The following is a 25830-nucleotide window of genomic DNA, read 5'->3' on the forward strand; positions in this document are numbered from 1 at the left end:
AAAGAAGTTGCTGGAAGTCTAGATTTTAAAAAGCTGAATCTGAAAGCTGTGCTGGAAGTCTAAACGAGAATAAATACTTGCGAGTGCAGTTCAGCAGGACCTGCCTCTGCCAGGATGGGAGTCAGTCTCTCTTGGGCTCATAAGAGCCAAGACTTTGGAATATGGCATTAGGAGAGAAAGAAACAGGAAAATATGTAGTACAGTGCAGTTCATGCTGGGAAGGGGGTTTGCTTGTTGATGAAGTAGACGCAGAAAGAGGCATAGATAGAGGTGCAATACAGATCCCTGAAATTCAACAGCAATCTCCTCTCTGAAGGGAATGAGAGCCTGCCTGTCTACCATTTGGCTTTTATTTTGGCCCCCCTATTTACGATAATGACCTGTCTGATGACCAACGGTCTCTAACGGGTGCTTCCAGGGTGTGCTCTGCAGGCCAAGGGTGGCTGATGGGGCCGTGGGGGACAAGCCTGCTCCACACTTCGGGGAATTCCAGATGACACTGCCTGCCAGGCGCACGCTTGTCCCGTGCTGCCAGACCCTGCTTCCTTCTCCTCTTGCACAGCTGTGAGCTTCATAAGGTAGCAATGTCTACAAATCATTGCAGTGTTAAAATGCAGAGCAGGGGGAATTCCAGCAGGATGAGGTCTGCCAAGTTCCTCGAGTTTTAACGGTGCACTCTGAAAAGGACCCCCCTCCCCACTCAAGAACTAAAAATACAACTAACACCAAGATTCAGGCAGTTAAGTGTAATACTTATGAACTTTAAGACATTTGTTTACCATTGCTTTTGATGTACTTCAAGATGTGACTGGAGATGGCAGGGACCAGCACATGCACTGGAATTGACAGAGATGCTGACTTCTCTGCTCTCTGACTTACATCTCTATCTGACCCATGCCCTGTGACAGTTGAGGGCTAATATATTAATCTATGAAGGAATTAAGGGCTGTTAAGTGGTTAACTGCTGTAAGCATTTAGGAAGAAAGATTGGGTTTTAGTCTGGGCATCTGGGTTTGAATTCTACTTCCACCCTGAACTCTCAGTGTGGCTTAAAGCCAGTCACAGCATTTCTGCAGCTTTGATTTTCATTCCTGGGCATCAGCATTTTGGTGCCTAAATATAAATGAAGTTTGGTGTTTTCTTTCTCTAGAAAGTGCAGTGCAACTCTACCTGAAGAAATTAAGGTCTTTTTAAATTTCTCTATCTTGACACCCAAAGTCACTAGTTCCTTTCTGAGCAGCACCAGACTGGGACTCAGGTGACCAAGGTTGTATTTCTGGCTGCACAACTGGCTTGCTGAGTAACAATGAGTAATCCTCTGACCTCCTGGTGCCTTAGTTTTCCCACAGGTAAAATGGGAGTAATTACACTGTCTTCCTTTGTAGAGCACTTTGAGAGCTATGAATAAAATGAGCCATATTAGATATCATTATTTAGACATTATTAATTATTCTTTGGGTTCATTTGTATAATGTGGAAGTGCTTTCTTCTCAAGAGTAGATGTTCTTCTCTTTACCTCAAGGTCTCCTAAGTACTCCACTAGCAAGTCCTTTAGAGGAATATATCTTGTGAAACAACAGCAGATCTGTAGCTTACAAAGAAAGACTTCTCTGGCCCCATCTGCTTGTCCACTAGTCAGTGAACTACAGAGCCAGTGATAGAGAATTGTACACCGTGGATAGACATTTGGTGGGGAGAAACAGAAAACAACATCCTGTAACTTTGGCAACGAGCAAAAGAAAAAGCTCCAAATCTTTTTGCTCATCCTTAGTGTGAAAGATTTCTTCTCACAAGATTTTACACCATGGCTTTACACCAACATCAAACCATGAAGTTCAGCATCTATAAACCACACTGATAGTTTCCGAGAGTTTGCACACCGTGCGGGAGAAACACAAATCACCCCAGAGCTCCAGCTTCCTAGGCAAGCTAGGGAGAACTGGAGGTGCTTGGGTTTCTTGAAACCCAACATAGCAGCTTCACTGAGATACCTTATTCATTTCTGGTTTCCGCATAAACTCTGCTACTAACCCAGGGGCAGTTCAGAGTGTTGAAGCTCCGAGCCCGTTTTGGATGAAAACCCAAAGAAAACCATGCTACCTCTTGGCTGTAATAGCCTTTCTTATTTTTGGAAGGAGGTTGCTGGACTCACGCATGCACCCCAGTGGAGCTGCACCCTGCATAAGATCTGACTCTATATCAGTGAAAGCAGGTGGTATCTGCCTTTAAGGTTAAAGCTACAGAGGAGGGGCTGTGCATGCTCTGTATCAAACCCAGGTCTTCCTTTCCTCAGGAGCTCGTGTCTTTTCCCCAGCAGTAAGTTAAGCCTTCGTGTTTTGGGTTTAGCCCTTTCTAAGCAAGGTTGTTTGCAGTGAAAGGTGGCTTTTTGGGTAAGAAGCGTTGCAATAGTTGAGTTTAATAGTTTTCTGTCATTGTTTTCTGGTGTGAAAAGTGGTTTAGGTTGTTTTGTTGCTTTTCTTTAATGTCTTTGATGTGAAGGTTGGAAGGGAGAAAATGTGGTGAAGAGTGGAAGCATGTGCTTAGAGTGAGGTAGTGGGAGCAGAAATGCCTTGTTTTCTCTCCTGTTTGCCACCAGTTTATGTAATGTTGGGCCAAGCAGTCAGGGCATTTTTTCCACCTGTGTTAGGACCCTTGGCTCCAGGGAAAGGTAACAGCAATGCAGATGGGCTAAGGCTTATGAAAGACAAATGCTGTGCTTGACAGGGGTGGGGGGTTTTTTTGATTGTTGGGTTTTGGTGGGGTTTTGTTTTGTTGTTGGTTTTTTTTTTTGTGATGTTTAACATTCCCAGTCTTCTGGGATACTCTGAAATAGAGTGCTGTGTGAGCACAGCTCCAGGGTCATGTTGCTCTCATTGCCATATTTTGCAGAGATCTCACTCATTGGTGTGATGGCAAACTGAATCAGCTGGGATCCAGTCCCACTCGGTGGGCTGTAACACAGCACTTCTGGGGAAATGATCAGGAGGCAGCAAAACAATCTGTGTGCCTACCAAGTGAATCTGGAAAAGTGCTTTCACCTGGAGTCTGGACTGCTCTCACTTCAGCAAAATAAATAGGATGGAGCTGAGCTAGACCTTAGTGGGAGTGCTTTGCTGGCTGAAACCTGTTTTGGGATTCAGTGATTCAGGAGCAGTGTCCCAGCACTGTGCCAGGAAAACCTGTGCTCTTGGTGAGGTGCTGCTTTTCAGTAAAAGATTTAACCTGCTATTTCTGTTAATTAATAATCCCCTGGTGGTTTTTAAAGGAGGGTTTTGTGGGTTCAATGTCTTATTCAGCTTGCAGTTTGATGGGGGCTGTGAATCCCTCTGTAGTTCTAACCCGATGCAGTTAGTGCTCTCTGCTTGTGGCAAGCTGCCTACCAACCATTTCAGCAGTTAATGCAGGGAATTAGCTTGTAGAGTTAAAGCAGAGGGCAAGCTAGACAAGACTTACTACCATGCTTTGTCCCGTCATAGTCAGTAGTTTGGTATAATAGGCTGTGTTCAGCAGTGTTATCAGCTATGATGTGCTTTGACATGAGTGGTTATGGGTAAAAGGGATGTTGTTTAAATGTCTGTTAATAAAAAAAGCAGCTGGTAGGAGCAATTTGAACAATGCAAACTCCTGCTAGCTTGTGATTAACTTTAGGCACTTGGGAATTACTTTACTGAAGCTAGAGCGTTTGCTGATGTGGGAAAAGGCAATTAACTAAACTAGAGTAGTGAAACTTGTGCTTAGATCTTGCTTAGGTTGTGGCTGCTATTTTCTCGTGAAAGAGCAAATTTGGGCACTTAGTTATGCTGTTTAGTAGACAGAGGCTGCTCCTCTATGCTGAAGGCTGTTTGTTAAGGAAAATGGCACTAGGTTTAGGTTTTAAGATCACGGGGAAGGAGATGGTTTAGCTTGCATGTAGCTTTGTGCTGAACTGAAGTTGGTTTTCTTGGGGCTTGACAGCTCTTTCCCTGAGAGCAGGGTGCACCAAACTGAGTAAAAAGCAATGCTCGCTACCTCTGTAATGCTCTAGCCTTCTAACAGATGCCTTGCTAAGGTTGGCCACCTAATCCTGCAGCCTCCTTGGAAATAGTGCTGTATGGGTAGTAAAGGTGTTGCAGAGAGTGTTGAAGGAGTCTCTCAAATTTCGCTTCTGTGACAGCATTAACCAGGGAACTTCTTTTGCTTGGTATAGGGAAACATGCCTTTTTGGCCATCAGGTAAAATCTGATAATGCTTTTCTTAGAAACAGTAAGCCAGGAGTTAGGTTGGGTACAGGGATAAAGATGACACAGCTGGTAAATACCTCTCTCTGGAGAAATTTGGAGTTGTGTTTAGTACAGGAATACACCAGTTGTGTCCTTAACCGGTGTGACTCTTTCCAACAGCTCTGTTACCTTCGGAGGTGTACAATAACAAACCTGCCTTTATCAGTCTGTGCAGCTAATATCTCCTTCCTTTCCTGTGCTGCACTGTGAAGAGTGCTTGGTTGGGGTAGGTTTATGACAAGGAACTTCTGCTTTGCTGCTGAGTGGGACTACAAGGGCCAGAAGAAGCAGGGCTGAACTGGGTTGCTTTGCCTTCTTGAAACCTCGGACTTTGTGCAGTTGTGAACCAAAGCTGGGGCATGTCATGACAGGCAGGAACATCATTGCACTGAGGAAAGAAGGTCTCTGAGGAAGGTCTGTTTTGTAGTAACTCTTTTTGGTGGCATTGGTTCCTGTGTATGTAGGGAAGAGCTGGTGCGGACAGTTGTTGCTACCTTGGAATTAATTCCTAAGAAATGATTTTTAGTGTTCAAGTCAAGGGCAGTTGTGATAAGTGGTAAATAATTGTTAAAAGCGAGCACTGTGATGGCTTTGGAGAACCCATTGTGGGTGTTCTCTGCCTGTTCCTCGGATGTCAGGACCGGGTGCAGGGTATCGAGCAGTGCCTGGCATCCGCGGGTTTAGTGGCAGAGTGGGTTGGGGAGCGTGCACTCCCCATTCCTCTCCTACAAAGGTTGTGATAGCGTTGGTTTGCAGTTTATATAGCAGGCTTTAGGCCAGATCTGTTCTTCTGGGTTTCAGTATGGCACTCTTGAAAGTGCCTTACCAGACTGAAAGCCTGAAAGGAGTAATTTCTGGCACTTTGTGGGATAACTGCTGTTCTCAGAGGATTTGTGATTATTTATTCACATGTAGTGTGGGTATGTGCTCGCATCTGTGAGACAGAGGTATTGGCTATGACACTTCTGAATTTTATTTTTGTCTCTGGCTGCTCATGAACTTTTAAAGGATGTTGGGGGTTTTTTGTTAATCACAAAAAGGATGAGTAACTGAAGTGATACTTTCACCTATTTTGAGGCATGCTCAGCTATGGCTCTGGACGTTGAAACCACTTTGATTTCTGTTAGCTTAGGAAAACTGAACTTTCCAAAGAGCATGCAGTTCTGTGGGCAACAGAGGTGAGGAAAGCCCTGCTTTTTGCAGACCAGAGTCATCCTCAAAACATAAGAAGCCATACAAATTCAGTAAAAAGAGCTAGATCCCTCTCTGACAGCAGCCAGAAACTGATGCTTCAGGTAAAAGTAGACAAAAAGAACAACTGTAGTGTGATACTCCCTCTGAAACACTCTTTCTTAATTTTGGCAGCTTAATAAATTAGGGTCTTCCACGCAATTTGTTTAGGCCATTGTGTTAAACAGCATCAAAATGTGCCAAACCAAATGTTAGTCCAATTCTCTTTGGAATCCATTTATAGCCCTGGCTCCTGCCACAGCCGTTCCCCTGGCAGGAAGCACGGTGGTTCAGTTGCATTGTGTCAAAACAACTCTTTTACATGAAAATTTTGCAGGGTGCCCCTGCCCTTGTAGCAGGAAAGGCAGTCACCTGCCTCGTACTCTGATAAGTTGAACCAAGGGGTTTTGTCAACTGCAAATATACTTGAGAAATTCTCTCCCCCCCCACCCCCCTTACATCCCTGCAGCCGTTGAGCATTTTGACATGGGTGTAAAAGCTGCTGCGTTTGAATTTAGAAATTGGCCAGTGGGATGAGAATGTGCAGCTGTGGAAGGCGCGAGTGCTCCGGCTTCGTCACTGCTCTTCTTGGGCCCACCTATTTCTGTGAGGCTTCTGGGAGCTTAAGGGGATAAAAATGGCCAAGGTAATTAGCAGATCTGGTGGAAATCAGCCAGTTGGGCTCAGAAATTACTGAAGGTGAGAAGGCAATAGACAAGCAGGTATAATCTGATGTGATGGAACTTATCTCCATAGCAAATAAAGCAAAAAGAAGATGATGATATTATTATTATTATTCAATTATTTTAAAAAAATACATATTTTAGTCAAAGACCTCAGCTGCAGTGGCTGAGTCTAGGAGAAGTCATCTAAATCATCCAAGGGCATGAAATCCAGAGAAGCAACCAGCCAGGGACAGTGGAATCTCACACTGCTTACATGTTTCACCTGCTGGAAAGACTACCTGCTTTATATGGAAAGTTGATTATTTGGGCATAAAATGGAAGGTGGCTTTTTTTTTTTCTTTGGGATTCTTATGACACAGCATCCCAGTGGACTCTGACGGATATTTAACTTATTGGGCAGGGTGGCCACATTCTCTCCCGTCTAAATACAGCATCTGCAGCAGTGTGGAATGTGTGTTGTACAGCTGTGAATGTTCCAGGCATTCAGCGTGTCTCCTTTTTCACACAATAGCTTCTATTTATGGGTTTTCATCAAGTTGGGCTCATGCATTCAACATATCTTTGTGTGTGTGTGTTTTTCTTTTTTTTTTCTTTTCTTTTCTTTTCTTTTTTTTTTTTTTTTTTTTGCTTTTGTTTTTTAAGGTTTGTAGAAACTCCGAGCCACTTCTCCTGGAAGGAGAGTTACTACCGATCAGCCATGTCCCAGAGCTCACAGCCCAGGGAATTCCTCAGCCCAGAGGTGCTCCAGCATATCTGGGACTTCCTGGAACAGTAAGTAGCCCTTACGTGGAACCTGTGGAAGAAGGTGTTTTGGGACAGGACGCCTCTAATTAGGCTGCTCAGGGGACTGATGCTGGGGGTTCTGGAGTCTTCTGTACCTGTTGATTAGAAGATGTGGGTGTGAGTCTGTGATGACTGACAGCTCTTGAGCTTTCAAGAGGTTCTACATCCAGGCTATGGGGAACAGATGCAGAGATCAGCAGTGACACTGACTCCCTTCAAGACCTTTTGTTGCTGAGCTGACTGCTTTCCAGCAGGTGGATGGTTGGCATTTTCCCCTAAGGAAATGGGGTCATTACTCTGTGTCCAGGCTGCGTGTTTTCCTCTTTTGCTGATGCCAGGGAGGGAGAGGAGGTGGAGATGGTGCAGAGTTCATCCTGTCGGGTCCACTGAAGGAAATAAAACTGACTCTGTTCCCATTCCTGACTTGCTGTGACTGATGCTGTGACAGTTACTGCTATAAATCCTCCATGAGTTCTGTCTTTCAGTGATTTAACTCCTGCGCTCTTACCTCATTTTTATGGTCAGGCAAGTGAAATGTCCCTCCAGGCCCTGTCCTGTTCAGGGGCTGCTGTTAGCATAGTGGGTCATGAGGTAGTTGTTCATTAGTAATTACTTACTTTGTCCTGAGCCTGGTTCTTGGTCATGCCTAAGTCCTGGGTGACACCCTAGCATGGGGCGAGTGGGGTGGAAAACAGAATTTGGCCAACTTTAATTGCATCGCTCTGTTCTTTTCAGGCCAATATGCTCGGTTCAGCCGATCGATTTAAACTTCATCGATGGCCCATCTGAAAATGGCCCTACAAACAAAATAGAGATTAGCATGGACTGCGTCCGGGTGCAGGACACGGAGCTGAATGACCCAATGTGGGTGAGTAGTGAGAATTTCCTTAACCTTTGGGGACAGATGGGGAGTTTTTGCAGGAGCTATACTTGCCGCGTTGCCCCAGGGCCATCTTCCCTCTCTTGGCGGAGGAGTTGTGGCCACTGCCTCTGACCAGGGAAGTTCCTTCTCGCTTTGCCTGTTGTGTCCCACCCGCAGAAGCTGGTTGGGAGCACGGCTCTGCCAAGTGACTCTGGTGGTGGTGAACAGTGTTTCTGTACACGTGGCTGAACTGGATGGCATGTGACCCATGGAAAGGCATCGCTCCTCTGTGCCTCCCTGGGGCTGTCAGGAGAAGCAGGCTGGCTCCTTTACCTGCTCCTCCTCTCCTGCTGCAGCAATGGCAGGAGAGAGGGACGAGGCATCTAAACAGGCAGAAGAGCTGAGGAGTCTCTTGCACTTGCCTGGCTGCTCAACCGTCCCTGCTCGCTCTCTGCTCAGAGCTAGTGTATGTGGCCTCAGGGTTAAAATAGTTGGTATTCTGGGCACAGTTGCAATTTTGCTGACCAAGGGCAGGAGTTCTTCACTGGTTTTTCTTCTCTTGAAGGTCAGATATGAATGAAAACTTGGTTTCAGACCATGTTTGGGTTTTTTTCCTACTGTGTCTCCAGATAGGCAAAGCCAGAGAGTGTTTGTAACAAGTTTTTGCCGTGGGTGTCTCACCAGTGGCTCAAGACTGGAATGCAGTTGAGGCATTGGTGGTTGCTGGTTCATTGCCTTTGGCACAAACTGACCACCTCTTTCTTAGCAATAACTCTGGTGAAGAAGCCAGGTGCTATTCTTGCAGGCTGGAGCAGGAGGTATTTCAGGAGTTTGAGCTTTTCGTGTCCTGTTTCTGTTTTTCCTGGGTTTTGTATACTTTGGAGTAAAAATAATCCATGGTTTGAAATTTGTGTTGAGGTCTGTAAATTTTCTTGTTCCTCTGTGTTTCCATCCTGAGAAACTGTGTCAATTAATTCCTTGGTTAATGAACCACCATTTTTAATGTGCCTGACAATGATGTATTGGTGGTCTGCATCCTGGCAGTGTTTGTAACCTGGAGGATCACATCTGCAAGGAAAGAGCTCCCAGGTCACACTGGTTGCAGTCCCCAGTGACAGAAGGTTTGACCTGTTACTATCGCTCTGGTGTGACTGCTGGGGAGATTGTGGTGCTCTTCTCTTTCCTTGCAAGATTGCAAAGGGTAAAAAAAATAAAGGGCACTCTGAGGTTGGGTATGTGCTTGGCTGAAGTGGTGAAGCTAATCCGAGTGCACAAGGAGAGGTGACTGACATCAAGTCTGGTTATCTTTTGCTTGATTCTGTGGTTGAGTTGGGAGCAGAGAGGTGGTGTGCAAGCCTTCAATCGGCATCTAGATCTTGGCTTTTTCCAACACCATAGCACAGCTCCAGTAAAATGTTGTCTCTTCAACAGCTAGTCCAAACATTCTCCATGTTTAGCAGGGCTCCTAATTTTCAAAGTGGGTGGTAGTGTTCTGTTTGAACTAACTCTGTCCTATTAAAAAACAATCCCCAACAGTTCAAAGGTCGTCAGCAGAAACTTTGCTCCTTCCATGCTCAGACCTGGACTTGCTGCATTGAGTGCTAGCAAAGCCTCCCCATCTCCAGTTCCTCTGAGCTGTCTGCAGAGCCCTGCGGTAGCTGGCTGGCTCGCTTGAAGCCCTTGTTCAGAGTCTCCCTCTCCAGTCTGTGGTACAGTGAAATATGAATAGAAAATCCCTTCTTGTCCTCTCTGAGTACTGCTGAAGTGAGCACTGGGGCTAGGAGAGGAAGACAGGCAGCTTTTGCTATGCAGTTACCTCTTGCTTATGATGGGTTTGATCCCAGCCTTGCAAGAGGCATTTCTGGAGAGGCTGAGCTGCACGGTGACTTCTTTAAAAAGTGTTTTTCACTGACATGACAAGCCGAAGGGGGAGCAGGGAAATTCCATCCCATCCTCGCCCTTACTGTAAGGCAGCGGCTCAGAGTGCATTAATGTATGTACATTAATAAATGTTCCAGTTTGTCTTCAGTGGAAGACAGCACCTTCGCTCAGTTGAATGCTGGACAAAAGCCTTTACAGAGCAAAATATGCATCGCAAACCTGTGCAAACAGCCCGTCTTTTAAAATGAGGAAAGCTCTTTTTACTCCCCTTACCACCACCACCACCTCCCTATAAATTTGCAAACATCCCTGACAGGTGACAACTCCCCCTTGCAGAGAAGTCTGTGTTTGCTTTGCCGTTTCTGGGGCTCGCAGCCGCTGCAGCTTGCGCTGGCAGAGAATGTGTAGCCTGGGGCAAGGTGTTTGCTGTTTGTCGGCTTTAATCTGAAATACCTTACAACCCTCTTCCCCTCCAGCTTCTCTTTTCCTTTGGATAGCTTCGGGGCAAGAGCTCCCCTTGCACCTGTCTCTACCGTAACCTCAGCCGTGTCACTTCTAGACACTAGGTGCTGCACGCAGCTGATTGCAGCGAAGAGTTGAAGAGGGCAGATAAACACAAAGGAATGCAGCAGAAACAGAGGGGCCCTGGGAGATGAACAGTGAGATCAAGGCAGAGTGCTTTTTATTATTAGATCTGTCTTAGGAAAAGAGCAAGGCCAGTTTTTCTCCAAAATGTACCACCATGTGAGATTTAAATAGGTGCAAAGCAATTAAGACTGGTTTATTTAAAGACTTTGTCCTTACGTGGACTTTAAGGCAATCCCCATCAGCCTTTAAAATAAGCTCTGCGCCTTCTTGCAACTTATGGCTGAAAAATGAAGCTTTCAGCCCTGAAAGATGTCCATCCTTGATCCCAGGAGTTGTGTCAGTGAGAGCTGTGATTATTTTTTTTAATTTTTTTTAATTATTATTATTTAATTGGGGGGGGGGGGGTACAGCTGCTGGCTCACAACAGAGCTGGCAGTGGGGAAGGAACTACAGTGTTCAGAGCAGTGCCTGAAGAAGCTGTCCCACTGGTGGGCTGAAAAATGAGCGTGAGTTCTGCCCTGCTGAACACCCATCAGTTGTGTTCATTGCCTTGAAAATGCAAGTATCTGAGGAGAGAGATGGAGAAGAATGTTGGCTGACAAAGAAACCCCTCTTGTTTGAGCTACAGCTCTGTCTCTTGCTGAGCCAAAACCTTGCAGTTCTCACACTCTTGTTTTTAAGGAAGAAATATTTTCCCTGTGTCCCATATGAGAAGGGGGTAAGAGAAACTGGTGGTCGACACTACCTTGGGATGAAAAGGGCTGGAGGGGACAGGAAGAGGGTTTATGGGTCTGGTGTAACATTAGGCAGTCAGCAGCCTTCCCTGGCTGTGTGCCTTGTGACCGGCTCTTTCACAATGTCCTAGGTGGCCCATCTGTGAGGCTGCCGGCTGTGCCTCTTCCTCTCCCATGGCATTAACCACAGTCGCGCTGGGAAATCCCAGCAGACATCTGCCTTTTTGCATAGCCGGAGTGAGGGGCTGGTGGTCCCTGTGGGTGTGGAGAACGTTTAGTCTCTGCCATGGCCCTGGTGTGGGAAGGAGCTGCAGATGGCCAGGAAGGTAAGTCGAATGTGTGTCCTTGTGGGCCACCTGCCATTCGTTAGGCTCACCAAAAAAGGTGGTCCCCAGCCTCTTTCCTGACCAAAAATGTAGCCAGCAACCGTGGGGTCTGTGGTGGGATGGTGGCCAGCTCCCTGCATTCAGCTGGTCTCCAAGGCTGTATCCTGCAGTGCTAGAAATGCTATAGGTATTTTCTTGGGTTTTTTTCTGACTGACTAAATACCTTGGAGCTACAGGGAGGAGGGGTCTGGAGACCTGTCTCTAGGAACGAGCATGTGGCGGTGCAATAACCCCTGCATTGCCCTGGAGCCTTCACAGCGTGTTGTCAGCCTGCCATACCAGGTGCAAAATTGCTTTCCTTCACCAGCCCTCAGAAGTCCTTTAAACTGCTCGCTGATGCTAAGATATGCTAGTCTGGACCCAAACAAAGCTGCTTTGGGCTAAGGACTTCGGTGGGCAGCATCCTGATAAAAGTGTTATTTGAGGGGCTTGCAGAGTCTGGAAGTCTTCTACCACCATCCCAGCAGTCTGTCCAGGGCTCCGGGAACCTTGCAGGCGGGAGCAGGAGTGCTGTCCCCAGTGATGGAGCAGCTCATCCCCCTCCCCCTGTACATACCTTATTTCATGCCCCTGAGCGAGCTGTCCTCCGCAGCCCCTTGCCTAACCAGTTCAGTGGAATGCCTTTCCCCAGACAGTCGCCGTGGTCAGAGTTTTCTTAACCTGGATCTGTCCCTCCCCACAAAAGGGAGAGAGAATTCCTTGCCTTTTTTTTTTTTTTTTTTTAACTTTGTCCTTCCTCATCTTCTGCAAATCATCGTGGGTATTTGCTGTGTGTGGCTTGCTTTGGCACTGCTGAGCTCCCGGTGGGGTGGGTTTCTGCCCTGGGGATGGTGGTGTGAGTGCTTCAGACAGGGCTGCATCCTTTGGGGTTTGGATCCACAGCTTCATGGGCTGTGAGTGTCCCAAACCTGGCAGCTACAGAAATTTTGGAGGTGCAACGTGTGTTTCATAGTTTTAAAAGTGAGAGGTTCAGCTCTGTAACTTTGCTGTTCTCCCTTATACACAGAGGTGGAGATAAAACTAGGCTGTAGGAGAGACTGGATGTGGTCCATGTGGGATATGGAGGTGTCGAGGCTCTCGACCTCAGCCCTCACACCAACGGTGCATCTCAGAGTTGGTATTTGATGCTTCCCAATGAAAACAAGACATCTTTCCCAGGTTTAACCTGCTGTAGGCTCATGGAGGAGCCACCCCAGCCACCTTGCACAGGATACCTTCCCATGCTGCAGCCCAGCGAGCTGGGAGAGGAGCAGGGCTGAGGCCCCTGCAGAGCTATCCTGGCCCAAGGTGGCTGCTGGCTCTCTTCTGCATGCACTGTGTCCCTGGGAGCTGCAAGGTAATGGCTGAGGAAGCAGGTGAAAGCTGGTTAAGGGGTGGTGGGACTGCAGGACAGGGAGGACATCCCTGTGTACGGACAGCAGGGCAGGGAGCTGGCGTGGTATGCGTGGGGTGGCTGAGAGGTGCAGGAAGAGAGTCCCAGTGCAGAGGCTGACTAAGGGCTCTGGCAGGCGCCGCAGCCCTGCATTTTGTTGGGAAATGGTTTTGCACCTGGAGGATAAGGCCGATTTGATAAGTAGATGCAGCGAAGTGGGTTGCGTGGCTGTCTGTTTCCATGCCTAAGTATTCCCAGATTGACCATAGAAAGGAAGGAAGGACTTTGTACAGCACAGGGATGCGATCAAAGCTTTTATTACTGTCTGGTTTGTGCTTGAGAGAGTTTGAGGCTTGCCAAGTTTCTCTTCTTTGTGGGTATTTGTTCATTCCATAGCTGTGCAAAGAAAGTTGAGATTATGCAAAGGCATTTCCATAATGAGCAAATGCATTATTCTGTTGGAAGTTTCCCTCCAGCACCTCTCTTGTTTGCAGTTGAACTTGTAGGCTCTCCTAATTTAGGCTTGGCTTTGTAATCCTGCTGAATGTTTAATCTTCTGCAGTGTAGGTCCTTCCAAATGATCTAATTATCAAATTTGGGGCTGCAGATCCAAACCCAGAACTGCTCAATTCCTTCAGGTAAAGGATGCACATAGAGAATGCGTTTGTACATTCAGTTTGGCTGAAGCCTGAAGACTTCTCTCATTCTGTGTGTAGTAGGGCTCTGAAGGCATATTTATGCTTCTTTAAAATAATTTTTCACTAGCTACCATTCCTCTGCTGTTTTGTCCTGGTTCTGGCTGCACACCAGGGCTGGCTGCATTTCTTTTGTAGGAATGCAGCCAGTTGGTGAGTATCATTACACCAAATGTTTTATTTTTAATGCCAATTCCCTGAATTCTCAATGGTATTGAAGAAAACCAATGGGTGATCTGTCTGCTGTGCTATCGAACATTTTGGAAGCATATTTAAAATTCCTTTAAATATTTCTGCCCTTTCAGTACCTTGCTTTACATTCATCTTGGGAAGGAATAAACTAATTTTGAGCCAAAAAGCACAAACCTACTGGAAGAGCGCCATGTGTGAGATGGGGTGTTTTGTGTTCATTCTGGCCTGGCTCCTCTGGAGGGCTGGCTTTAGCTGGTATTGCTATGAGCGCTTGAGGCGGAAGAGTGTTGCAATTGTGAGTCCTGTCATCTGCCTACATGCAAATACCTCCAAACAAAAGAAGCAGTCACTTCAGAAAACATCTTCCCCAAGCAGCTAGGCCTGCCTCCAGAGGTTTCCATGGTGCTGCACGTGCTTCTTGCTTAAGTATGGAGCAATAATGCGTTAGTGCTTATTTTACATCTTTAAAAGGTCTCTACAAACACTTAATTAGAAGGCATCTTGATCTTGGAGCAACAGATCATAGGCCCTTTTGCCTCTAGAGCAAGTTTAAGGTTTATGCTGTCTTGATGGGATGTCACTGTATGTTCCTATCAAGTTGATAGGATCCCCTTTTTTTCTTTTTTTTTTCATTTTTCATTCTTAACCTATAAACATAATTCCCATATTTATTGGGACCACTTTGACTGGGTTAGAGCCCATAAGTGGTAAACTCCCTGGGCAGCTGGCATTTCAGCAAGCCACAAAGCGCAACTTGAACACCAACAGAAGTAGAGTGGTGTGGCCATACCCAAAGTTCACCTTCTTCTGGACTTCTTTTGGTTGGTTGTTTTTGTTTGTTTGGGTTTTTTTAAACCAAATTGCTGGAAGAAGGGAAATGAAGCTCTCTTCTCTTGTTAGTTGGAAGTAGGGTGATGAATTGAGCTGTCCGCATCCGGCTAAATGAAAACTTTGCTGAGCTTTATGGTACCCCCCTTTGTGGGGTGAGATGGATGGAGAGCACCTCACAGTGCTGTTGCAAGCTGCAGTGCTGATGTGCCTGGGAGGGGTGGCCAGGCTCATGGGATGTTCCTTTCAGGCTAAGACAAACCTGGAGCACAGCCCTGGGAGCGTCCCACTCTTCTTCCTTGTCTAACACAGCCAAAGTGTCTGTGCCGCAGCAAGCTGTGGGGTGTAGCTTTTGTTTTTAAAGTCCTCTCTTGCATTAATTGGGATTCTTGCTTTGAAGAAAGTCTTATGCATCCAAAGTCTCACTACATATGTTGCTTTGTGGTTCTGCAGATCCTGCCCACAGTCCTGTTAATGACTATTATTTTTCTTTCCAATATTTCACGAGGAGACTTTTGGACTAGGTAATGTTTTCCTCTGAACGTCTCTGCCACCTGCTTTCCACCTCACTGTTGCTGATTTGATAGCATTGAAATTAATGAGGGAGTGAATTGTCAGGCAGTCACAGAAAATTAAATCAATCTCTGTGAAGCGTAGATTAAGGAGTGGTTTGTGGCCTGGGTTAGTTTGCTCACTGCTGAATGAACTCTCTGCTAATCAGCATCTGAATTTGCAGAGATTAATGAAAGATCAAAGGAGTTTTCAGTAACGAATGTAACTGTCACTCTAAGAGCATGGATTTTTATCTGCAGCCTGCTTAAACAGAAGGAAAATGTACCCTGAAGCACCCTTCTTTCTCTTTGAGGGCATGGATGGATACAGTGGACCTCATGGTGATGTCCAGACTGGACTAAAAATAAACAATTCAGAAACTAAAGTGATCAATCTTCTGGGGAAGGTCTCTGGCCATATAACTGAACCCTATGGCTGTTGCCATACTGGTCGTGGACATGGCCTGTGAGAGCAGGCAGAGGGCACCTGGACAAAGACCAGCACTGCAAAATATAACATTTCTGCATAGGAAACAAGGAACAAACAGGCTCCTTGGCTGCCTTGGGGTGTATGTTGTGGCCCAACGTACCAGGGCAATATAGGATAACAGCAATGTGCTTACATGAGAAGTGTGAATGGCTGTCAGTTGCAGGGTCAGGGTTAAACCAGAGTTTTGGGAGACTGTTCTCGAGTTATTGCAAACAGATAAATTTTTTTTTAATATTGGATTATTGTACAAGGGCTTGGGTGGGAGGGTGTTGGTAGTGTAGCAGAGGCTGGCTGGAAAGAGCTGCTGTGATTGTGCATTTATGAACAGTTGTGCATGTCCCGAGAGCAATCTGTAGTTTATACAAGATAAGGGAAGAACAACACTTTCCCCTCAGCTGCTTGTGCAAGAACAACCCTGGTCTGTCAACAGTTGCTCCTCTCTGGTAATTAAAAACAAAGACTCTCTAATCTGTTGCTATCTCCTGTTTTTCCCTTTCCCTGGCCAGAGTGCTCAGTCTTGTGCTGGGATGCAGGTTTGTGCCATGACCCTGTCTCACCTCCAGCTGGAGGGATGGGGCTGTTCATGCTGCTCAGAGCAATTCTCATGAGTTTTCTTCTCTAACTTCCTCTATCTTATTTACTCCCTTACAAAATATTTTATGAATATGGGGGGTGGGGGGCGGGAGGCAGGTCAAGCATGCTGTGCTGAGCATCCAAAGACCCTCATCAGGCAAATATGCAGTTTGAATGCTGAGGGTTGTTACTCTGACAAAAGAGGTGCTGATAGCAGAGGCTTGAACCCCCAAAGTCCCCTGGTCAAGTCTCCATGGGTGAGTGTCTGCTGACCTGTGGTTTTGCACTCATCAGTGCAAAAGTGTCTGCTCAAGTGTCTGCTGGCCAGTGGTTTTGCAGCTTTGCAAAAGATCTCTGCTTTGCAAAGATATCTGTGTCAAGACGGTTGTTTCCTTTTGTCTCTAAGCATTTTTGGTGAAAGCGACTGTTCTTTAAAGAGAGTCACCATGACACAAAAAAAGGGGGGAAAAAATTAGATAAAAGGAGCACCAGGAATAACGCTTTTTGATAAATCATCTGTATGCTCAGTGTCCATCCTGCATTGTACACCAGCTGTGGGAGGCAAGTCCCTCCCTGCTGGCACGCTGGTGGGAATGACCCTCCTTGATGGGGTTGGAGGGATTTTGGTTGTGTAGAGGGTAGGGAAGGCGTGGGGACCTTGCATCATCTTGGCTGGAGAGCCGAATCTCTCCAGAGGAGCGTCTTGCTCTCTCCTTAAATGGAGCTCGGCAGCTGGAGGGCAGAGTCCCCGGGGACTGCGTGCACCCTTCCTAAACCAATATTGCACAGCGGTTGTGAAGGGAACTGGTTCTGTTTCACAACTCCTTTCCACCTTCCCTCTCCCTGCTCCCCCCCACTGTAGCGTTATCTCCTGACATGATGCCATTAACTCTCTAATTAGCCCTAAGGGTGTTCTGGGGGAGATAAGGAGGCTTCAGGAGCTCAAATAAGCAGCGTGCGCAGATGTTTACCCAGGGTCGGAGGGCAGGGCTGTTGTGACAGGCGATTGCCTTGGGGGGGGCACGCTCCTTGGGGGACTGTGAGCGGGCTCTCCTGCCCTCGGTGAGTCCATCTCTTTACCCTGCACTTCTAAAATGGGGGGGGGAAATGCAATTTGAAGTCCTTGGAAGAAGGGATTGATCCTCAGTGCTAAGCACTTGCAGCCAGGGTATGTTTCTAGTTTGAAAGTACCTACACCTCAGTGCTTTCCAAACAAAGTCCTGGGCATCAAGACTTGTCCCTACGTCACTAGTGAGGAAGCCAGGAGGGCATCGAATTTTTGCTCCTGGGTGCAGCAGAGCAGTTAATGCTGTGAGAACGGGGGTGCCTGTCCCTCAAGCCACACGTCCGCCTCCCCAGGATGCACACAAGGTTGTATCCAGTCAGCAGTGGGCAGGATGCTGCTTTTCAGCAGCACCTCTCTTTTTTTAATTTGTTTTTGTCTTGCCATAGATGTTTTTGGGGGTTTTATGGGGTGAGGGGGTTGGGGTTTTGTTTGCCTTTTTTTTTTTTTTTTTTTTAATAAAAGGGGAAAGTCCCTCTTTCGATATGTGCTGGGTTCTTTTTCCCCTCTTCCTTGTGGTTTGAACAATGAAGACCAGCTCTGCATGAATTTTCAAGAAAAGAGGGCGACTTTTACATTTTTTGAAAGTATTTTCTTTTTGCTCTTTAACCCAGCTGCCTGCTATTGCAGTCTATCATGTCTGTCCCTGTAAAGTCTTCACTGGAGAGACTCCCAAAGCCAATTGGCAGAGGCTTGTTTTTTGAGCATTCAGCAGTTATTCAGATGCAACAAACAACAAAAAAAACCCCAACACCAAAACAAACCCCATGTTCTATTTTTTTTCCTTCTCCTTCTGTTATCTCAGTCCTCATTTGTAAACATTTCTGACCTGAGTGAACGTCACAGTCCGTGGTGACGCGGTTGATCCAGATGCTATTTTTATAAGACTGGAAAGGTCTGAGCAGCTTTTTTTTTTTCTTAGATCTGCAGGAAATTCTGCATGAACCACCTAACGCACAGGCAGGTGTGTGCGCACACACACTCACACCCCTTCTACAAGAAATTACACAATCTCCAATTAACACTACAATTGTGGCAATGACTTTTTTAATCGTCGTGATTTAGCGCACTTATCTTGTATCCAGGAAAGGTTATTGAGAACTTGCGAGTGGTACCGCTGAAAGAGGCTGGAACAAACCATGTAACAGCACGGGGAAAAGTGCATTCAAACAAAGAACCTGAATCAGCAGTTTGACTTGGCTGATGCCTCATTTTGGAAACTTAGGGGTCTTGCTTGCGTATTACTTTGTTCTTCAACATACCAGCAGGAGCCACAAAGTGTTACCAGAAGCTTTCTAGAATATCTGAGTCAGATCTAGGAGGGTTGCAGCTGAAACTCTCAAATCTAACTAGCAGTTATTATTTTTAGTTTCCTACAGTATTGGACGTAAATTGCTTTAAAGAGATTTCCTTTCCTGAGGCTGAGATGCCTTGCTGCCTTTTTTTTTTTCCAAGTTCAATCCAACTGAGCATCCAAAGCGTGAAGTGCCAGGCTTTGTACAACTCCTGATGCTTTGGGTTGATTTCCTTATTTTCTAGTTTGTTCTTTTCCTGTTTGGGGTGGGGGCGAGCTTGTTGGACTAGAAGACTAGAGTAAAACCTTGTTTATCTGGCCTCAATATAAAGTAATTATTTATAACATGTGAAAGGAGGGCCTTTGCCTGAATCTGTTTGCCTTTTCTGACTAGGCTAATTGGTATAATAAGGTATAATCTCAGTCTACAAAGATTGTCTTGCCATGCCTTTTGACCATCACAGTTGCAACAGGACTGATGTTGGTGTTTCCCTTGGAGACCTGTCCAGAAGGCTCAGATAAATGTTTGAGGAGGTGGGGGGTGTCCCTTTGGTTTTGTGACTCAGCCATTTAAACATACGCTATTTCAGGGAGTCAGGTTTCCCTCTGAGAGATGCTGCCTTGCTGCTATTTGTTGTTAGAGACTCATCTATGTGAAGTTTTTGCATTTGCAAAAGGGGAGAATCAAATGAGACTCCGGGAGCTTTTCTTTCTCATGGTAAAGTAGTGATCAAGCCTTTACCTCTTCCCTTGCGCCATTGGTGCCGGTATGAATATTCAAGGCATGACACCAGCCTGTGGGGCAGGGGAAAGCATCTCATGAGGGGGGTGCGTTTAGGTCTGAAGCCAGGCAAACGAAGTTTGGAGCCCTGGGCCGATGAGAGGGGTACACTTGTGCCTGGACTGTAGCAGCATTGGTGGGTGCAGTGTCTGGTGCATCCTCTGTCACCTCTTACCACCCCTGTCAGGGTGGTGGTGGCCTCCTTTGTGTCACTTGTGGATGACTGATTTGCAAAAAGCCACTTGTCCAGCATCCACTTCAAGGCGACCACACAGGCTAATGCCTCTGAAACACTGAGCCAGGTCGGGTCTGTGTGTACAGAGGGCAGGGATTTGTGCTGACATGTCAATTTATTCATGCTATATACACTTCTCCTCATGTTTGACATGCAGATCTCTTTGGATAAACTTCCACATATCTCTGTGTAGTGCATCTGGGTGTTGCTTCACCCACAACCACCTCCAGCCACCTGTGGGACAGAAGATAGCAGATACTTAACACAACAGTGTTTCATTAATGATTTGGAAAAGGAGGACCTTCTGAGTTTCATAGCACAGCCAGTAAAAGAGGTTTTTGCAATGACTTGCTGAGGTTGGGAGATCTATGTATGTACCTTCTCTTCTTTCCTTCCCCTCCATAGCTTTTGAACTCATGGGCCAGTATCAAAAGCTTGACAGTATTCAGGGGCCAAAACGATCCTCCGAGCACAGCATACCTTTTCCTCACTGTTAGACAACAGAAAATCCACAGGTGACTTCTAGCTTGATGTCCAGCTCCACGCAAGTTTTGCAGTGGTGCTGTGAAGTGACCCATTTGGCTAACGGTGCTGCGGCTGCTCCCTGCAAACCTTGCCTGTATCTCCAGATTAGCGCTTGTGTGGCTTTTTGGCTTGTACCCATCTTTGATGAGATCAAGACAGCGCACCAGGCGTAGCCCCTGTTGTTAGGTGGTGCCGGAGAAGACGGAGAGGAGGGGAAGGGGCTGCAGCAGTGGTCCGTAAGTTGCTCCAGTGATGTAGGAAACCTGCTGTGTGCTCAGGATGCTCTTGCTGGTAGTTCAGGAGCGCTGAAGGTGCGTGTGGCCCCAGTCCGAGCTGGGATGTTGCTGTAGGTGGTAGGTAGGGCTTTCCCTTGGCTGGGGAGGGTTCAGTGCTTCTCTTTGCAGCCCGTTCTTGGAAGCACCTCCTCGCATTGTGCTCAGGGAGGAGGAATGGGGAAGCTGCACTGGAAAAGCTTCCGACCTTTCCCTCTTGTGCCCAGAAGTCCTCCCTTTAGCTGTTCTCCTAGGGTCAGAGCTAAATGAGATACTTACCCTGCTTTTTGCGGCAAGGAGCTGTTGCAGGGTAGGGAGGGCACTGCCACCCTCTGCTCTGTGTTTGCTCTTGTGTTGGTTCCTGCCTGAAGATGGTTTTGCTCCGTTTTATTAGTGACAGTCTTATGAATGTGCTGCCTGTCTCTAGCCTGGAGAGCAGCCGGTGCGAGCTTGCAGCGTCCTTTAATTCGCAGGTTGGCAAGAAGTCGGTGGTGGCTCCTTCTGCTGCTGTGTGCTGGAGAAGGCAGCCTAGAGAGCTGTTAGCACCTCGAGCAGCACAGCCCGCTTACTTCCATCTCCCTGTGAACCCGGAGTCCCCTCCCTGCGTGCCCAGAGAAGTTGGGGTTAAACGATACCCAAAGGCGAGGGAGTTGACGTGGCGGGGAGCAGCAGCAGCTCCTGGGCAGAGGCTCAGCTGCACGGAGGTGTTGAGGCCACGGGTGGGTTTCAAGCCCTGCTGGGGACCCCTCTTCCCCCCCCCCCCCCCAGCAAAGCACCTGTGGGTGGGTCGGCGTGGGCCGCGGGTACTAAGCAATGAGGCCCCGGTCCTCAAATAAAGGTCTGAAACGCTGTCATTAGGCTGGGAGGGCAGGCGGCCGCGCTCGGATCTGGATGTTCGGTTTCCTCTCTTCCCCCCCCCCCCTTTAAAAAGGTGTTCTGTTTCCCCTCGCTCCATGGCGCTGGTTCCGCTCTTCGGGAGGAGCGAAACGAGCCGCCTTTTGTTCTCGCTGTGCATCCCGCTCGCTCGGCGGGACCCCGGCCTTGCGGAGGGGCTGGGGGGGAGCCAGCTCCGCTCCGGGGCGGGGGGCGGCCGGTGCCGGCACAGCCCAGGCCTCAGGTGGCCGGCAACGTTCCGGGGGGCTCCGCTCGGGACCCCGGGCCGGGACTGGGGGGTGTCTGTGCCTTCGGAGCGAAATCATGGTGGGGCCGTTCTGCTGGGCCTGTCTGCGTGCTCTGCTCTCCCACGGACCGAGTCTCCGTGACGTGCTTTTCCCGTCTCTTCAAAAGCTTTAGTTTGCTGTGGGCACAGTATCCAGGCGGTTTTTACTGAGCGGCACCCAACAACTTCTCCCATACATTACCTCAAAATCATGAGTCCCTTTGGAGGAGCTGCTTTTTTTTATTATTTTTTTTAACATTTTCTGTTTTCCTTTGGAGGAGTTGCTTTTTTTTTTTTAACATTTTATGTTTTAAACGAGATTATTTTAAGGCTTATTACTGTGGCGTGAATTAGAAGCAATTGCAAAGGAGGGGGAAAAAAAAATGCAGCTGGAGTAATGTCCTGCGAACGCAGGACCTGTTGGCTGTGAGCGTGGATGAGAGTACACAGATGACAGAGAATGTAGCTGGATTACGGTGCATGAACAGTGATTGCCTCTCAGAAAGCTTCTTGCGGGTTTTGTCCCAAACCTGCATGCTGCAGCAGCCAGAGGCTCGGCTGTGTTACTGCACCGCCAGTCTAGAGCGTTGCATCTCAATCCCTTCCCAAACATTTTGGGCTTTTGTAGCAGCAAAGCCCGTGCCTGAAAAAAACCCTGGAGTCTTCTCAGAAAACAAATAAATAGGAGAAGTTTCTTGGACCAGCTCCTTTAGAGTAACTCCATGGCTGTCTTTTGAGTTCCCAAAGTTGTAGGAAAGTGACAGGGGAAAGTTATAGTTTCCTTTCTTTTCTTTCTTTCTCTTTTTTTTTTTTTTTTTTTTGTCATTTCCCCCCCTTCCCTTCCCTTTGCTTTTTAGAGATTGGTGATAAGGAATTCTAACTACTTAATGAGCTGGGAGAGGCCTCTCTCCATTGGAGTGGAGGACTCCAGGTGGCACTTTGACAGATTGGACAGGTAAGGCAGGAGAGCCCCACCTCCTCCTCCTTGCCTATAGTTAGGTATATAAGGGAAACTTCAATTATGCAGAAAGGCACACTCCGAGTCCTGTTATCTTCCAAGTAGCATCACATATTTTTAGGGTCTTCTAGGGGGTGGGAGGTGTTTGTCAAAATCCTGGAGCCAGAAGAAAGAACAGCAGCATTGATCAATTTGACTGCTAACATGTTGTACCTGGAAAACAATGCCCAGTCCCAGTATAGCGAGGTAAGGATTCTAGGTTTGAGCTATGATATCTTTAATATATTTTTATTTTTAGTGAATGTGTGTGATTTCTTCACCCCTGTAGTCCTGAAGTTAGGTGTGGAATATGCACTTGTTTTTTGAAACTTTTGCACTTTATAATGGGAAGTGGAGTTTGCTGGGCTAAATATCTGAATGAGAGTGAACTTTGAGTCTTTACATTTGGGACAGTGAATTTGTTTTGGGACCCTTGATCAGCCAAACATAATTTTCTTTCATCGTAGAAAGAAGGCAAAGTTGTCGCTTACTGTGGGCAATGCATACAGATTGCGTTCCTGGAGCAGTCCGAACCGTATCTGTGTTGACTGCATTATAACACATGTACTAGTCTTTTATTGCCAAAATTGCTGCTCGTTAAAAGTGGACGGTATCTAGGAAATAACCAAAAATGCATTATAAAACCCTTCTTAGGTTACGTTTTTGAGTAAAACTATATGCAAACAAAGGTTCTCTGCTGCAAATGTTGCATTAGCGTCCACACCAATAACTCTTTTACTTAGTGCTGTTAATACCTTGCCTCATGATTTGCAGCAGCAACAAGATATTTTATACAGGGTGGTTGTCTAAACATATTATATGAGGATGAATGTGAGTACAATGGATGCGTTTTGCTTTCTACAGCCCTTTGTACCGCATGGGTGCAAGTGGAATGCAAACTTCAGATGCAGCTTTGGGTTTTTTCTTTTTTTTTTTTTCTTTAATTGCTTTTAACCAGCTGGGTTGATGCTTTGTAAGGTGGCAGTGGAGAGAATTGCCACACGCTGTGCAAGTCTTTGAGGAAGTTACCTAGGGTTGAGGGAGATCTAACGACAATATTGGTTTACATTCCAGCGGAGACAGCAGCTGTGTTGACATTCGTCAGAATGGCAATGCAGCAGAATCTCCTCTGTCTGTATGTGTGAGTGTGCACGCGTGTGTGTATTCCTGGTGAAAATGCTTCAAGTGCAGGGCATGGGGTATGAGACCTGAAGCAGGCAGAAGCTCAGCCACTTGGAAAAGAAAACAAAATAAGAATTGCAAGAGCAAGAGGGCAGCTAGGAGATGTGATAGCTGGTGAGGAAAAGCCTGTTAAAAGTACGCTTGGGGTTTGCACGCCTGGGATGGCAGGTTTGCAACTCAGGGAGAGCGAGGGGTAAACTGAAACCGGCGTGTTTTCTCCGTCCCCCCTTCTGCAGGGAGTGCAAACACCCAGCGTGCGCGTGGTTCCTAGCTGCTGCTGCCGCCGCGCAGAAGACCTGAATTGTGTGACTCTATTTTTTTCCTAGGTTAATTATAAACTCTTAAATGTGGAGAGAGCACTTCTTGGAGTGTTTGCTTGGCGTTATTTGTCTGCTGCTATCTGATCAACTTTCGCTGAATAGCAGCAGCGGGGCTGTGGAGTCCCTATGGTTGACTTGCTGGGCTCATCTGTCAGAAGCGATGCGCTCAGGAGCGTTCTTGCTCCGCTTAAATGCAGCTCATCACTGTTGCTGTCAGGGGAGTTGGTTTTTTAAAAGGCTTTAGCTCTGATTTTTTTAAATTCCGCCCCCCCCCCCCCCCCCCCCCCCCGCTTCCTTTTGGATTTGAACATGGTGCACTGACTTTGTTCATCCAGTAAAGCATTGTACGCTGGAGAAGGAAAACCCGATTAGCATTGACTTGGCTTTATTTCTGAGGAAGAGCAGCCTTTCTCATGATTTGTCTCAAAAGAGAGGCAGACTTGTTAATACTCAGTTAAAACATACTGGTAATGATGAAGCTCGCCTGTCCTAAGATTGAAAAGAAGATGTAGGCTTTGGCATGGTTTCCTTAAAAAAGAAAAAATAATTTAAAAAAAAAAAAATTCTGTGGAAATAGAAGTAGCAATTTGTTGCAACTGGTGCTTGCTGGAGTTTAGATTTTAGAGCTGTTGGTGGATTGGACAGAAGATAGCCATACCTACTCATGGAAAACTTGGTATAGACTATAGTTAGGGTTTAAAAACAGACAAAAGAACTTACTTAAGGGGGGGAAGTCAATTCACACATACACAGAAATCAGATTTTAAAATGGAGAGCAGGGAGTCCCGTCCCACCTGAAGCCCATTTCTTGGCACGCTTTGCCCAGCTGCCCCAGGATGCTCGCTGCCTGCTTGCAGATGCCGAGCTCTGTCCTCCGCACCCGCCGGTGGTGCGGCACATTCCACCCCGCAGCCTGGGAACCGGCCCTTGGGCAAGCCCCGGCGCAGACTGCATGGCCAGGGCGGTGAGCTCACACCATCGCCCGTGGCCCTGTGGCGCCCATGCCCGCAAGCGCCGTGCCAAATGCCGCAGTGAGATGAGGAGTTCCTCCCAAATGAGCATAATCTGGCTGAGAAAAGCTGGGAAAGGGGAGAAGGGTGTTGAAGTGAATCACAGCCCTGAAAGGCCGGAGGTGGAACCTGCCCCAACCACTTTTCCAGCTTAATCTTAACCAGCATTTGATCTGGGTTGACTATAAGAACGATTAAGCTCTTTGCTGGCAGAGCACTGGACTTGATGACCCTGGAGATCCATTCCTGTGTGTTTATGAGTAGGAGATGTAAAAAGGAGAGAGTTGTCGGGGCAGTTATAATGGGGTGGTGAGGCGCTGTTGAACAGGAACCTTTGGATCTCATTGTGTCTTCCTACCTCATCTCCACATCTGGAATTTTAGGTGTTATGCACAAATGTTTGCGGGGGAGCATGCACAAAATTGGGTGTGAAGAGAGTATCTGCAAGTTTGTCCAGTTTTGTCCAAGTTTCCTGGGTGCTGGGAGGGGAGGATGAGAGCGATAGAGATTCCCTTTGGGGACTCTGGATTCTTCTGCCGTTTGGCTGAGATGATGATGCAGAGTTTGGAGTGTGCTAAAATCAAATTAAAGCATTGCCAAAAGAATAAACACATCTTGTTCAAACAGTGATAAGAAATATGTGCTGTGACTTTTGATTATATCCTTCAGTCTTCCTAAAGATCTTCCTGCTCTTTGTGGGAGAGACACAAATTAAAGAATCTCCTTCTGTTAAGATTTTTATCATAGTTTTGGGAGGGGGGTGGGGGAAACTAGTTTTATACTACAACTTCTTGTGCTCTGCTTTATGGCTCTTTGGCAACACTCCTTCATACTGGAAATTAAGAAAAACTGTGTACAGATTGCTGCAAATATCTTTGGGGT

The 25830-nt window shown here is 46.9% G+C and overlaps 1 protein-coding gene across 2 annotated transcripts in view; it reads left to right on the plus strand.

Moving 5' to 3' along the window:
* Positions 1-25830, plus strand: part of TP63 (tumor protein p63) — a 126481-nt gene that overhangs the window by 31710 nt on the left and 68941 nt on the right. The window contains exons 5-6 of one of the 2 annotated variants that reach the window (XM_075031626.1): positions 6818-6946; positions 7694-7826. In XM_075031626.1, the coding sequence (XP_074887727.1) occupies positions 6818-6946; positions 7694-7826 (262 nt within the window). Of the gene's footprint in view, positions 1-6817; positions 6947-7693; positions 7827-22108; positions 22644-25830 lie in introns of those variants that run through there. The other variant, XM_075031627.1, reaches the window with a different exon arrangement.

This window comes from Buteo buteo, chromosome 7 (assembly GCF_964188355.1).
Source record: "Buteo buteo chromosome 7, bButBut1.hap1.1, whole genome shotgun sequence".
NCBI lineage: Eukaryota > Metazoa > Chordata > Aves > Accipitriformes > Accipitridae > Buteo > Buteo buteo.